Raw genomic sequence first — 16,644 nt, forward strand, 5'->3', positions numbered from 1 at the left:
GTGTATTTCATAAACTGTTGGTAGGAATTAAAGTCTCTCCTAAAAGAGGAATAAAAATACAAATGTTTTCTCTGATTGCTGCTTCAATCCCCACCTAAGTAATTTAATACAAAGAAACATCTGCAACAACTTTCTAGTAAAGTTTCACATATAGTTGGATGTTCAGATTACTCATCCAGCATTATTCACTACTGTAACACATTGGAAATAACTAAGTATCATGGTATCAAGGATTGCTTGAACAAATTAGGATGTATACATACAATATAACACTACTCAGGTATCAGAAAAGGAAAGAATGAAGCTCTATAAACTTCCAATAATTTTCAATATATTAGTGAAAAAAAGACAAAATATTTTTAATATGCCTTCTTTATATAATGGATAAAAATAGATATGAATGTGTATGTATGACCTTATTTTTGTAGGAACACAAAAAGGATAAACACAAAGGAAACAAGTTACCAATAAAGAATAGAACAAAAAGAGAGTTTATTTTCCCAAGTATATTTTCCCTTAAATGTTTAGACTCTTAATAAAATTAAATGAGCCAGGCACCATGAGTTCACACCACAATCCTAGCTACTCATGAGGCTGAGATCTAAGAATTCAGAAGCTAAGATTCAGAACCTGCCCAGGCAGACAAACTCAAGAATCTTATCTCCAATTAACAACCAAAAAGTTGGAATTAAGGGTGTGCCTCAAGTGGTTGGAAAAACCTGAGTGAGAAAGCCCAGGAGTTCAACCCCCAACACAAAAAAAACTAATTAATTAATTAATTAATTAAACAAATAGGCAAGGAAAGGTGGAGAAAACCAAAAGTGAACATATAATTTTTATTGTATTTCAGGCGAGTAACCAATGCTAGGGAAAAAGTCAATCACTAGATTGGTTTTCCTGCCTCCACCATCAGAACACCTTGGGACCTTTGGCAAGCACCACTCTGTCCAGTTTACTTTAACAATGTATCTATTCTAAGGAATTGCAAACAAGTTTGTAGCCCTACTTTGTTTGTTTGTTTTGTAGTAAACCTAGGGCTTCATATATGCCAGGCAAGCACTCTACCACTAGGCCATATTCCCAGCCCTGAAACGTATATAGTGGAAGATGACTAAATACACTGTTGAGGAAGCTAGGCTTCCCACTGCAGGTTAAAAAAAAAAGAGAGAGAGAGATACAGAATGAAAGAAGAAACTATTTGGAATGCAATTGAGGCTATCAGCAAAGTCTCACAATTTAAAAAAAAAATTATACATGGCTCTATCTTCTGAATGGGCCTGGAGGAGAAAAATAACCCAAAAGCATGAACGTATCTATGACTCCTATCATTCCCACAGTAAAAAGCAGGACCTTAGGGAGAAAACAGCTGATTCTAGAGCTGTGTTGGCAAAACACAAGTTGACACTGGTTGGTTGTATGTTTATGAGGAAGTAAGGAAGAGCTAAAAAGTTATGTAGACAAGTAAAAAAAAACACAAAGAAGTCATCTTGAAAGGGATCCCACTGGCCATATTTAAGCAACAATATGCAGAAGAAAAACACTTTAGTCCAGCATGGTAGAACATACCCTAGCACTCAGCAGGCTGAAGCAGGGGTTCATGGTTAGCCTGGGGTACTTAATGAGATCCTAACCCTTCCCCCAAAGAAAAGATTTCTTAACCTATTGTTTAAGATAAAACCTAATAAAAATGAAAATACTGGGCTGGGATGTAGCTCAGTGGCAAAGCACTTGCCCAGCAAGTGCAACGTCCTGGGTTCGATCCCCAGTACCAAAACAGAAAAGACAAAAAAAAAAAAAAAAAAAGAAAGAAAGAAAAGAAAATACTTCCTTTACTGTTCACTACTAATAAATGTAAAATTCAAATCAGGAAAAAGAAAGATTTTACTGCATCATATGATAAATTAATTCAAGTGAAAACATCCAATGGTCATTAAACTTGCTGGATTAAAAATATGAGCAAGGTATTTCATGCTCTCAAAGTACATTCTCAGTTAATTACAAAAAAGAAAGTAACTTTAAGACACTATAACCAAAATTAACATCATCAATAATGGAATGAACTGGGCTGGGGATATGGCCTAGTGGCAAGAGTGCCTGCCTCGGATCCACGAGGCCCTAGGTTCGATTCCCCAGCACCACATATACAGAAAATGGCCAGAAGTGGCACTGTGGCTCAAGCGGCAGAGTGCTAGCCTTGAGTGGGAAGAAGCCAGGGACAGTGCTCAGGCCCTGAGTCCAAGGCCCAGGACTGGCAAAAAAATAAATAAATAAATAAAAAATAATAATGGAATGAACTGACATTTGGTGCCTTTTACCCAAACTGACTAACCTTAATCTGATCCTGAAAAAAGTCATCAGACAAATGCAAATTTTACACTACTACATTTAGCCTGCAATGCTTTCTGGTTTTGTTTTGTTTTGAGGCAACAATTTGTTATGTATCCTAGGATGGCCTAGATACCACCATGTAACCCAGCATGGCCTTGAACTAGCTTGAGTGCTGATGTAAGTCCTACTATGCCCAGCTTGGCCTACAATGTTTAAAATGGTAACATATTAGGCCAAGAACAGGCAGCTTGTGGCAGATCTGAGGATCAAGGTTCAGAGTTCAAAGCCAGCTCAAGCAGAAAAGTCCATGAGATTTTAGCTCCAATGTTTCAGCAAAAAGCCAGAAGTGCAGGGAACTGGTGGCTCATGCCTGTAATCTTAGCTACTAGGAGGCTGAGATCTGAGGATCATAATTCAAATCAAGCCCAGGCAGGAAAAGTCCATGAGACTCTAATCTCCAATAAACCACCCAAAACCAGAAAGTGGCGCTCTGGTGCAAAGTGGTAGAGCAAAAGAGCTCCAGGCCTTGAGTTCAAACTTGGAGGGGGCAGAAGTGAAGCTATAGCTAGAATGCCAGCCTTGAGCAAAAAAGTGAAGTGAAAATGTGTACCCTTGGATTCAAGACTCAGTATATGCATGCATGCAAGCACACACATACACATCTAAAAAAAAAACAACATACAAAGAAATGGAAATAGGATAACCAAATGAAATACATGATCATGGATGAGATGTGGTAGGATGATACCTTTGGGACGATTTATTAAATTTGAGATGTGTACATCAGATACTAGAACTGTATCCATATTTAGTTTCTAATTTTATCAATTATATGTTACCATTCTACAGAAATTTCTCTTAGGTAATGTGTGTGTGTGTGTGTGTGTGTGTGTGTGTGTGTGTGTACTGGTCCTGGTGCATATATTAAGTACCAGGCCACTGTCCCTGAGTCTTTTCTCAGCTCTAGGGTAGTGCTCTATCACTTGAGCCACAGATCTACCTCTGCCTTTTTTCTTAGCAGTTAATGAGATAAGAGTCCCATGAACTTTCCTACCTAAGCTGGCTTCACCACCCTGAGTTCTCGGCCTAAAGTAGCTGGTTTTACAAACATCAGCCACCAGCACCTGGGCAGACAACATACTTTTCTTTTTGGCCGTGCTGGGGGTGCGTTGAAGTCAGGGCAGAGCACTTGCTAGGTAAGCACTCTACCATTTGGGTTATATCCCACCTCCTCTTGCTTTTAATTATTTTCAAACACAGCCCTTTAAGGGATCTCATGTTTATGCTGGAGCTAGACTAGACCTGATTCATCCTATTTACACTTCCCATGTAGTTGGGATGACAGGTGTGCCACCATGCTCAGCTTTTATTGGTTGAGATTAGGTCTCACTAACAGGAAGGCCTTGAACTGCAATCACTCTGCCTCCTCAGTAGTAACTGGGATTAGAAGCATGAGTCACAACACCTGACTAGTACTGGCTTTTTTTTTTTTTTTTTTTTTTTTTTGGTCAGTCCTAGGGCTTGAACTCGGGTCCAGGGTGCTGTCCCTGATCTTTTCTGCTCAAGGCTAGTGCTCTAGCACTTAGAGCCACAGCTCAACTGTTTTTCACCTGGTTTTCAGGTGGTTAATGGGAGTTAAATCTCAGACTTTCCTGCCTGGGATGGCTTTAATCTGTGATCCTCAGATTTTAGCCTGGGTAGCTAGGATATAGGCATGAGCCACCAGTGCTCAGTACCACATATATAGAAAAAGCCAGAAGTGGCACTATGGTAGCCTTGAGCAAAAAGAAGCCAGGGACAGTCCAAGCCCCAGGACTGGCAAAAATAAATAAAAATAAAATAAAAGATTATACCAACTCATGTTAGCACTTTTTTTTTTTACTTGTGAACATACTTAGGTATAGAATAAGGTACTAGCTACTATTTAAGAAAAGTCATCTTATCTGACTAAGTTCAATTCAAGCACATTGAAATCACTCCATCTATGAGCCATATGAGAAGTATGATCAAACTTGGGATTAATACTGACAAATTTAAAGGCAGGCCAATCTCTAAAGTACCACAAGTCAGGTATTGCCTAGATCAGGGCCCTATATTAAACATAGGGTCTCTATTTTGCCTTTTAACTTATTTATTTACTTATCCTTCCTTTCCTTCTAAGTACTCAGAAAGACCACAATTACAAATATCTGCCATATTCTACAATAAGATCCAAAAACAGACTGTGACAAAATTTGATTCAAATTCTGCTTTATAAGAAATAACTTCACAGATTAGCCCCATTATATGGTAATGAAAAAACATCATTTACTAGTGTAAATAAAAGTTAAACACACACCTGCAATGTGGAATGTACCTAATAATATTTAGCACTGTGCATATAGGAGTCATATGCAAACTACCTTGGAGTCAGGGGCCAGTGGCTCAGGCCTTAATCATAGCTACAGAAGAGGCAGAGATCCTGAAGTCCAGGTTTGAAGCCAGCCTGGGCAAAAATGCTTGCCATAATCCATTTCCAATTATCCAGCAAAATGTCAGGCTGAAGTCATGGCTCACGAGCACCAGACAAGAGCAAGCAAACAGCAAGTGTGAGACCCTAAGTTCAAGCCCTGGTACTAGCAACATATAATAATATTTTATAAAACACAAAACAAGCCTATCACCAGAAATGAAAATGAGGGAAAACGGGTTGTGAAAATATGTAAAGTGTATTTCCTGATTGGACATTATGGCTGACATTTAAGGAGTTAGGGGCACAGGACACTGGCATACATCTGTAATCCCAGCCACACTAGAGACAGAGATAGAAGGATCACAGGTTCAAGACTGGTCCAGGCATAAGTGCAACTGAAAAACAAACTAAAAGAAAAAAAGACTGGACCGCTGACAGTGTGGCTCAGGTGGCTCACAGCAAGTGCTAAGGATTTGAGTTCAAACCCGCAAAAATAAACAGATAAATATACACATTGGATTTAAATAGCCTAGAGAACTTTTTAAAGTAAACTATATATCTCAAAAGGAAGCTTAAGAGGTGCAATGAAATTTTGTTTTTTTCCAGATTAAAAAACAGCAATTACTTCTGACATTTGAAATGCAATAAAGTCACACATGAAAATGCTTTGAAAAATGAAGATAATGCACTAAACAAAACAAACTATTAATAGCATTGTCATTTTTACAGAACTTTATGCATTAATTTTACTAAGCAGTACTAGATGAATAGCAAAGCCAGCTCCACACTGGTGGATCAGGCCTAATCCTAGCTACTCAGGAAGTTGAGATATGCCGATGCCGGCTTGAAGCCAACCCCAGCAGGAAAGTCCTTTAAGCACCAAAAAAAAGACACTTTTGGCTCAAGTGGTAGAGCACTAAACTTGAGCAAAAAAAGCACAGGGACAGCTCCCAGGCCCTGAGTTCAAGCCCAGGATCAGCACCCACACAAACACACACAGAATAGCAAAACCCTCACTAAGAGGACAAACATTCTATAAATTCGATAGAACAAATGGTATGCCATTTGAGAAAAAAAAAAAAAAAACTACTGGAACGTTCTATACAGAAAAAAAGTGATATATTATAAAATAGACCAATTACGAATAATTGAAAGCTTTCTTTTAATTTTTTTTGGCCGTCCTGGGCCTTGGACTCAGGGCCTGAGCACTGTCCCTGGCTTCTTCTCGCTCAAGGCTAGCACTCTGCCACGTGAGCCACAGCGCCGCTTCTGGCTGTTTTTTCTGTATATGTGGTGCTGGGGAATCGAACCTAGGGCCTCGTGTATCCGAGGCAGGCACTCTTGCCACTAGGCTATATCCCCAGCCCTCTTTTAATTTTTTAATTAAAATTATACATAAAAACAGTTGAGTTAGAATTTGGTAATTCACTTATGTTTTTTCCTTTAACTGAAACAAAGCTCTAATTAACTTCTCTGAAGGCCAAAGGATAGGGTGTGTACCAGCTCTTAGAACTGACAGGTGCAGCTTAAGCAGGTGTCTGTAGACAGATGTCACCTAGAGGTTTTGTTCTGGATCTAACTCTGGCCAACATGTTGATGCCAAGTTAAACCAGTTATCTCAGCAACTAAATTGGTTCCATTACAACTTCAGTATACTGAAGAACCATGTAGGGCATTCTATTTAAAAATACAAAGTTTCAAACTATTAATAAAGTCACTGGTCAAACTTAGTCTTTATAAAGAGAAAACTAGGGCTGGGAATATGGCCTAGTGGTAAGAGTGCTTGCCATGTGTACATGAAGCCCTGAATTCAATTCCTCAGCTCCACACATATAGAAAAAGCCAGAAAAGGCACTATGGCTCAAGTGGTAGAGTGCTAGCCTTGGGCAAATAAGAAGCCAGGGACAGTGCTCAGGCCCTGAGTTCAAGCCCCAGGACTGGAGAGAGAGAGAAAGAGAGAGAAAGAGAGAGGCGCAGAGAGACAAAGAGACAGAGAGAGAGAACATGAACTTAAGCCAAGTGCCAGTGGCTCACTCCTGTAATCCTAGCTACTCAGGAGGCTGAGATCTGAACATCGCAAGCCCGGGCAGGAAAGTCCAGGAGACTCTTATCTCCAATTAACCACCAGAAAACTGGAAGTGGCACTGTGGCTCAAGTGGTAGCCTTGAGCTGAAGAACTCAGGGATAGCACCCAGGCCCAGAGTCAAGCCCCAAGAGAGAAACACACACACACACACACACACACACACACACACACACACACACCCCTAAATATTAATGCCTCATATAACAGAAACCAAAGTACTACGTATGGAGTAGGCCTAAAATATTACACCTGCATACTATCAACCATCACAATTTTCAAGAAATGAATAACAAGGGATATAGGAATACGTTAATTAACTCCAAAAGGAAGTAATCAATCAAGGCCAGATTTTAGGACATCCTAAATGACAAATGACCTCATTACTTCAACTAATCAGTGGCAAGATGAGAAAAAGAACTAACCGTTAAGAGACAAGATCCAACATTAAACAGTCACAACATTAAAAACAACATGTTCTCTGGGACTCCCACCATGAAACTCATGTTGCAGTAAATGGTAGAGCCCTGCAAAAACTGATTTAGGTATTAACAGAATAATATAGACCTGTCATTTTTGGGGCAAAAACTCAGAATGTAGTACTCATTCCTAGACATCACCAAGAGCTTCCAGTTATAACAGGTTACTGCAACACATGTAAAGTCAAACAATTAAATGAACTAGCTCAATTCAAAATGCAATGAATATGCAACAACTATCCAAGCACACAGAATTCTTTGTTGGTTTTTTTTAACAGAAAAATATCCAGTTGGTTCTTATTAAAAATACAATTACTGGAAAGGTTAATGGTTAAAATTCATATTAACCTATGAGGAAAATTAAGCTTGTTCTATAGTTATGACAAGACCCCAAAGAAGTTTTATCTTGGCAGGTGCTCGTAGCTCATGCCTGCAATTGTAGCTACTCAGGCAGCTGAGATCTGAGGATTATGGTTCAAAGCCAGCCAGGGCAGAAAAGTCCCTGTGAGACTCTTATCTCCAATAAACCATTTTAAAAAAAATAATAAAACAGGGCTGGGAATATGGCCTAGTGGCAAGAGTGTTTGCCTCGTATACATGAAGCCTTGGGTTCAATTCCCCAGCACCACATACATAGAAAACAGCCAGAAGTGGCACTGTGGCTCAAGTGGCAGAGTACTAGCCTTGAGCAAAAAGAAGCCAGGGACAGTGCTCAGGCCCTGAGTCCAAGGCCCAGGACTGGCAAAAAAAGAAAAAGAAAAAAGAAACAAAAAAAAAAAAAACAGCAACAACAACAACAGAAGTAACACTATGGCTCAAAGATGATCACAAAGAAGCTCAGAACAGAGCCCAGGTCCCAAGTTCAAGCCCCACAACTGACCGAAAAACAATTATCTCTTACATGAATGCACCAATAAATTTTACCAGAATTAACCAATACTGATCAACATCAATTCATTTTTGTACATTTTTCACTGAAATTTCCAATTTCTTTGGCTCTACTGTGAATAAGCTACGCCACATATATTTATTCTAAATTCAGAAGCCAACAATTTAGATTTTTTAAATAATTAATTTATAATTTCAAGCCACAAAATATCTGAATATGCTCATTTGTAGCCTGTCTATAAGTCTATAGTTCCCAAATTAAGACAAAAGTAATATTTAACACAAATATATCTGCCTTAACTATGATAAAATCTGGCTCCTACACCAACATCTACTTCTTTGGGGTTTTTTTGCCAGTCCTGGGGCTTGAACTCAGGGCCTAAGCACTGTCCCTGGCTTCTCTTGCTCAAGATGAGCACTCTACCCCTTGAGCCACAGCACTTCTGGCTTTTTCTATATATGTGGTACTGAGGAATTGAACCCAGGGCTTCATGTAGACGAGGTGAGCACTTTACCACTAGGCCATATTCCCAGTCCCCAACATCCACTTCTAAATAACTTTTCTTTCAATATCAAAATTCATGATATGTATTTCCAGTTTTGAAAAGTCATGGAACTAATTGGAAAAAAAAAAAAAAAGGAAGAAAAGCAGGAAGATAGAAGGAAATAAATCATGGAACTGGAAGCAAATATAAATTTTCACCAGAACCAGCATCATAATTCAACAAAGCAATTACGACTCTACAAAAGTAATTTTGCTTCTGCTACTGTTCTCCAAAGACTTGTTTAGACAGATTTAAAAGACAAAACTTTAAATACAAATATCCTGTTGTTGTTTTTTTAAAAAAAGACAGCATCTAGTTAGAATAATGGACAACAGGAAATGAAGAGCAGTTAGATGACTTCTGAGGACTGTTGGTTCAAATAAGAATTATTAAATGTAAAGATTAAGCCAATCAAGTAAAATTAATTGTAAATTATTTTGCTCAAAGAAATATCATGAAAATAAATGAACCAGTGTGTATAACTTGAAAATCTTTTGATACTGAGTAGAGCTCAGTGGTAGAGCCTTGTACTTGTATACCTGAGGCATGGAGCTCCAGACCCAACACCACCAGAGGAAAAGGAACAAAAGCAAAATTTTGACATGGCCAAATTAATTTTTTATGTGTCTTTTGTCACATTACAGTTTAAAGAGTAGGAAAAAAACAAAAACACTACACCATTTTGCAGACACATGGTGTCTTTTTTCCTATCCTAGACTAAGATTATCTTACAGATTCAACTTTTCTTCTACTGGTATTTGGACTGCATTATTTCCTGGCCACTTGTCAATAAAAATGGCATAATCTAAAAATCCCCCTACAAGACTATTTAGCAAGAATTACCAATATAATTTTGTAAAGTTATTCATAGATATACAAATAATAGCTCCATAAAATTATTTAAATCTTCATATATGTCCCTATATATGTGCATGTAATTCTCTCATTTTTTCCAGTATAATCCTTATTAAAATTTTTTCTTGCTTAACCCTTATTTCTTCTAGCTCAGTTTCCCAAACTGTGCTCCAAAGAACTTAGTAAGTCTTCCTCAAACATAGAGTTTCATACCATACCACATAGCCACCATGGTGATGTTTGGGGAAAACCATTTATTGTGGGTGAGGAGGGAGGAAAAAAAAAACATTGTTAACCACATGCATTAACAAAACAAAATCTCTAAGAAGTTCTCTAAGTCACTCAACTAAACTTTATTGCCCAAAATCCTTTGACTTCTTTTTCAAGGAAATATTTTAATATTCCAAGAGAACTGTTTCACCAAGCAAACTGGGAACTGCTACTCTAACTGACTCAATGTGTGGTGGTGGTGGTGGTAAATGGTGGTGGTGGATCAAAGTAATATAGACAGAGAGAATCCACCAACCACCCTCACCATATCCTGCCCCTGCATCCTGTAGTTCCCAATTTAAGACAAAATTCATTAATTATTTCACAGGCCTGGAAAACCTACAACAAGCAGCCTTCACAGAAATGAAACTTACTAAATATTTTGCCAAAAAATATGTATTAAGTACCTGCTTGCTGACTAATGTACTTAAATCCCAAGGAATTAATTAAGATGCATTTTTCCTTCTTTTTCCAACTAATTCCTGATAATATAAAAAGATCCATAGTAGTGACAGACTTCTCAACCAAAGACGTCATAGTAGAGTTCACATGTAATTAACTATGAAAATATTGAATCCACAACAGAGCAGAGGTATGAGTGTTTCTATTAAATAGACATGTTTAGTTAACAGCTAAGCCAGAAAAAGTAAATACAAGGGGAAAAAAGCATATTAACATTTTAAATGGGCTGGGTATGATTCGGCTAACATATCAGAGGCCCTGGGTTCAATTCTCAGCTAAGCAAAAAGAAAAGAAACAGGTGTATCAGGGAGATAGTGGAGTGTGGGAGGAGATAGGGTTGATAATTACAAAATTCTCAGTGTATAACCTTGGTGAACTACCTATCTTAGAAACAAATGTATTTAGCTGCACTTTGGGCAAATGTAAGCTGTCTGAAAACATGCATTCTGAAACCTAATACTAACCTACTCCATGAGCTTTCTTCAGTCTTCCAAAGTTCTTCACTTTCTACTACTTACAAGTATGTATAGCTTTTAAAAATGTAACAAAGTATCACAAAGCATCATAATCAAGTTTATTCAAGATAAAGGATACAGTTTGTGAAGTTAAAAATACATATATAGTTTGTGCAGATACAGTTGCTCTCCCAGTCCCTATATTACTTGTATTTTTCTTTCTTGAATAGGATAGTAATCCACTCGGATCTCTAGCAATTTACAAGTTTAATGTGTCATTTTATTTATTTATTTACTTATTTATTGTGATTCTGAAGAATTCTTTCACTAAAACTCAAGAAGTTCACAAAAGGCTTCCTCTTAAAATAAGTGATGTGAACAGTGGACAGTAGGTAAGGAACATATGAGTATATTCATGTCATTTAACTGGTAACTGTAAACTTCTGATAGAACTAAAGAAGGTCTGTACCCAGCATGGGGGAAGGAGGGACCACAATGCAATTAAAAATTCTCTATGTGAGCACAATTCCACAATTAAGTTTCTAATCTAAAGATGAATGCACAGAAAACTTCACTTAATACTGTAAGTTTCAAATACAAGAAAACAAATAACATGTAGTTTTGTACAATAATGTTTGAGGATCTAAAATAACTTAGTTCCTTTCTAAAACATTCAAGTTTTATAAAGGAAACATCAATTTAACCTTGACTATGGTTGTACTATTGGCTTCGTAAAAAAAAAACAAAATGCTGCAACTAAATATTTTAAGTGTGTACCTAAATCATCACACCACAGCTTCAAATTGTTAACCCAAATAAGAGTAAAAAATATTCCCGTCTTGATAGCAAAATATAAAAAAATTAATTAAGTGCATATGTAACACACTGAACAAAGATATACTTGAGCATAAATTTAACCATATGTAATTTCCAATATTTTAATTAAAATAAATTGAGTAACAAAATTGTAAGATTAAATATTACTGAGCACACACAATGAACACAACTTTCTGTATAATTAATGAATGCCCTTTAAGCCATTTCAACTTATTTTGTGCTTTAATTTCTCCACATATAAAATGTGAGAAATTAAACTTTACCTTTTTATACTTATAGGCATATTTTAATAATAACTTTTTGTGGAACACATTGAGATGTATATGCAAATAAACTAAATGAAAAAATGCATATATGTCATAGCTGATTGGCATCCAACATATAAGCAGAATGAAATAACATTTATTCATTATCAGTATGCACATTTTAAAAAATTAAATAAACAACAGAATTTCAATTTTAGATACATTTTTATGGAAAATCTAACTGAATAAATGCATATGTGATACAATCATTTCCAGGTCACTATATTTAATGACTCTATCAAAAAAGAAGATACAACAATTAGATTGCCAACATTGTAGTTTTCTCTTATTTAAACATCTCTAAGATTATGAAGCTATCTCATAAAATAATAGTCTACCAGCTATAGGGATATTCTATATCCTGATAGAGTAGTGGTCTAATGATTACCATCTAATTGATAGTAAAATCACAGGAAGAAGATGGGCACCGGTGGCTCACACCTGTAATCCTAGCTGTTCAGGAGGCTGAGATCTGAGGACCATGGTTCAAAGCCAGCCCAAAGAAAAGTCCCCGTGAAACTTATATCCAATTAGCCAAAAAAATTAATCAAAAACTGGAAATGGTGCTGTGGCTCAAGTGGTAGAGGATTAGCCTTGAGTACAAAGAGGTTCAGAGACAGAGCTCAGGCCCTGAGTTCAAGCCCCAGGACAGACAAAAAAAAAATACGGAGGCTGGGGATATGGCCTAGTGGGAAAGAGTATTTACCTCCTATACATGAAGCCCTGGGTTCAATTCCCCAGCACCACATATACAGAAAATGGCCAGAAGTGGCGCTGTGGCTCAAGTGGCAGAGTGCTAGCCTTGAGCAAAAAGAAGCCAGGGACAGTGCTCAGGCCCTGAGTCCAAGCTCCAGGACTGGCAAAAAAAAAAACACACAAAAAAACAGGACTATGTGAGCAAATATTAAACTTGTACAGTAAAAACTAGTACATATACTGACAGTTCTACAGGAGGTCAACTGAAAAAACAGTTCATATTTAATATATATATTCTACCTAGAAGCAGATATTGCTCATCAGAAATTAGGATATAGCAACTTTTGATATAGCAAAGAGGTAATTTATGGAGTCACTTGATTACTACTGGTTAATATGATAAGGCACTGTTATGGTTAAGTAAGAGAATTACTGTCAAAGCATGGCATCTGGTCTGCCAGTTAAGATTTTTCAGAAGAAGGTGTAAAAGGCAACATTAATACATATCTTCTAACTGTGCAATATTACACTACTAGGGAAATTCCTTTCAATTTTGGTAGTACACAATTTTTTATCAGCATATTTCTTTTGTATTTCTTTACAAGCCATGCAAATCTTCACATGGTTTTATTTTCCAAAACAAATGCTTCAACTTTTTTCCTAGTAACCTAGCTACAACCCTACAAAAACAAGCCTAGAGAGGAAGACATATGGAGGAAAAACAAGTTTAGCTAAGGACAGTTCAAAAAGCTTCTAATAAGAGCATAAAGCCTACATTGGTCTGAGTATGACATAAGTATAAGCAACTTTGAAACTATATGGTTAGAAATAGTTGCCTACAAGTACAACTAAAGGATGTTATTATCCCAAGATAGAAATGACAACTAGAAACACAATATTCATAATTCTTTGTTAAAAAATTAAAAAATAAAGTTCATGTAACTGATTTGTGACGCTTGTTTATACAAATGTAAATTCTTCAGAAAAACTACATTTGGAAATTTTTTTTCTAATAATGTATATACATGTAAACATTTCTCTAATAATGTATATATACATATACATTTTCCTAATGTGTGTACATATATATACAAATCACATGATAGGCACCTTTAGGATATTAAATTTCATTCACTTAATCTAACAAATATCAGAAATAACTTTAAAATATGCAATTCAGTACAAAATCCAAATGGTTCAAATTAGTTAACATAAAATCTGAATATATAAACATGTTCCTTTCTGAACTGAGCAAGTGACTATCAACATAAATTAAAAATTCTCCATTTCTCACCCCATTACTAAATCAACACTTTCAGGGGCTAACTGATTGGTTTTTGGTTTTGATTCAGGCCTTTTAAAAAAATGTGCTGTGGCACACATGTCATGTTACACACATACACAGACATACACACACACAGACACACAATAACAACTAGCCATATTCAGTATTTTCTGAATTTCCTACACAAACTCGGTAACTATGTTATGTGAACTCTTGAGCGTCAAGCCTGAAGTCAATCTAAGACAGCCAATAGAAAGTACACCTGTGCAATTACAGCATTTCCTATTTCAGAATCCTAAGCATAAAACAGAGTAACTCTAGTGTGCATTTGAAGCAATAATACAAAATTCAAATTCTGCAGAAAGCACATTATGTATCTTATATTAAAAAACAACACATGGCTATCCTGTAAAACTATAATTTCCAATATTTACTGGAAAGAAGATCATGATTTTAGTTTTAAATCATCACAATCAACTAAGGATTCCCAATGGGTAGGCAAACAAAAATAAAAGATGACCTCACAGTAAATCACAACATGAAAGTATTCCTAGAAGAAACACAGAGAAAGGAGTAAAACAAAACAAAACAAAAAACCTAAGTAAAAAATGTGGTGTCTATACTATATCATGCCCCAACAAAATACTTAATTCATCAAACAAGCAATCAAAAACAAGAATGAGAGAAAACTCGAATCATAGTATCTGGTTTCACAGTGTCTCTACCCTAAAGATACTAAATTTTAATTCCTCAGAAATTCAACAAAAAACAATTCTAAAAACAAGGCTAGCTAGTGGAGGTAACAATGTTCTACTCAATGACACAGTTCCAAACAATAAGTTTCCTTTTTTTTCTTTTAGTCAGAATTTTAAAGGGTACTTTACAAAACACTAATTTTCCCAAAGGTTACAAAGTTTCATGAACTACCTGAACTTTTTCACTAAGCATCACCTTTCAGCTTTTCGGTGGATATCAAGCAATCAATTACAATGTCACAAAAGAATGTTTACCAGGATAGGGGGAGGGATTGTCACCTGTAATGGTTTTGCAGGGAAAATGTAAATGATCCTCACACAGGCTAACTTCACCTTCCTAACAATCTCCCTTCACTGAATAAATAATTGTCACAATGAAATTAGTAGGAAGAGATTAAAAACCATCTGATGGACAAGGCTTCCTTCTCTCTTTTTAAATCTCCCACAAGTCCCTTTATTTCCAAATAACTGTGGAAAAGTCTCTACTACTCACCGCAAGTAATACTGTTTTAAAGCAAAGGCAGCGTTAGAACAACTTCTGGGAAAGTTGAACTCTTCAACAATTTCTCCCCACTGATTCTTCTCAGAAACCTGTTCAAGAAACATAAAACAAAACAAAAAACAACAACAAATAACACAGACATACTTGTCTGAAAGTGCCCCATCCAAGAGCCTGGGCTAAGTATGAAAAATAAATACCCATTCTGCAGAGATCTGTGGACACCTAAAGGCATCGGTGGGTGACCGGGACCCAGGCGTGAGGGCCACTCGGCCAGGACTGCTGGGATCCCAGTACTTTCACCGGCGAGCCCCGGATTTGGCAGCACTTGTTTTGTTGGGGGGGGGGGGGTTGGTGGGTTTGTTTTGTTTTTGAAGCCCGGACAATAACCAATCGCAAGTCCCTCTGTCGCCCCCTTTTTAAATCTCAACGCGGTCCGTTTACACTTTACAGGAAAAAAAAAAAGTTCAAAAGGATCAATAGTGTTCCGGCCAGCGCGGCCGGCGGGTTTGGGGGGCTAGGGGGGCGAGGGTCCGGGGCTGGGGCCCGCGGTGGTTCTTCGCTCCCGGATCTATCCATCTCCATAGGCCCTTCTTTGAGGCCTACAAGCTTCTGCCTAGCCTTGAAGCCTAAGATGGCTATTTGGAGACAGGTCCCGGTTTCTTTTGTTAGCTGTTGGAAACCCCGGGCGCCGGGGCCGAGGCTGTGCCCCCGGTGGCGGGGATCATTTCGCAGCCGATTATCGATGTGAAACCTGCCCGCGCTAATTTTGAGTTGCACGAAAACTGCTCAGAGTCTCCGTGTGTGCGAGTGTGTGCGAGTCTCGGTGTCTCCGCCAGTGCTAGAGCGGCAGCGCCGACTCGCCGAGCCAGCCAGCGAGCGCGGGCAAGGGCGCGGGGGGCTCGGGGCGGCCGGGCGAGCGCCCCGCGCACCCCGCCGCTCCGAGCCCACCCCCCGCCGGCCCCCGCCGCCGGGACCCGCCGAGCCCCCGGGAGCCGGACGCGAGCCCACACCGGGCCGCCCGCCCGCCCGCGCCGCGCGCACGCGAGCCACCAGGCCAAAAACACAGCCCCGCCGCCCGTCCGCCTCCGTGCCACCGGCTGCGAACCGGGGGAGCGCGGGGGGCTCCCCCTGACCCACTGACCCCCTCCCCGCGACCCCGGGACGCCCACCCCGGAGAAAGCGGGCGGGGGGGTCAAAGGAGACTTTTTTTTTTTGGAAGAGGCCAGCGAGAGGGAAATACAAATGAAAACTTCCACTCACCTTCGCGAATCCGCCTAAAGTAGTGACTCTGGTGTACAGCCCGTGGAGATCCAGCTCCTTCCCACCCACCGCAGGGATCTTTTTAAAAGGCGACCTGCGAGGAGGGAGGGGGAAGAAGAGGAAGGGGAAAAAAGCCCCGCACTTGTCAGCCGGGACCCCCCCGGCCGGGGGCTCGGCGGGAGCAGCC

The 16,644-nt window shown here is 38.6% G+C and overlaps 1 protein-coding gene across 1 annotated transcript in view; it reads right to left on the bottom strand.

Moving 5' to 3' along the window:
• Arid2 (AT-rich interaction domain 2) overlaps positions 1-16,644 on the bottom strand; it is a 149,460-nt gene that overhangs the window by 132,255 nt on the left and 561 nt on the right. The window contains exons 2-3 of the mRNA XM_048365890.1: positions 16,458-16,551; positions 15,189-15,286 (exon numbers count right to left, since the gene is read on the bottom strand). Of these exons, the coding sequence (XP_048221847.1) occupies positions 15,189-15,286; positions 16,458-16,551 (192 nt within the window). The remainder of the gene's footprint in view (positions 1-15,188; positions 15,287-16,457; positions 16,552-16,644) is intronic.

The sequence above is a fragment of the Perognathus longimembris genome, chromosome 1 (assembly GCF_023159225.1).
Source record: "Perognathus longimembris pacificus isolate PPM17 chromosome 1, ASM2315922v1, whole genome shotgun sequence".
NCBI classification, from domain to species: Eukaryota; Metazoa; Chordata; class Mammalia; order Rodentia; family Heteromyidae; genus Perognathus; species Perognathus longimembris.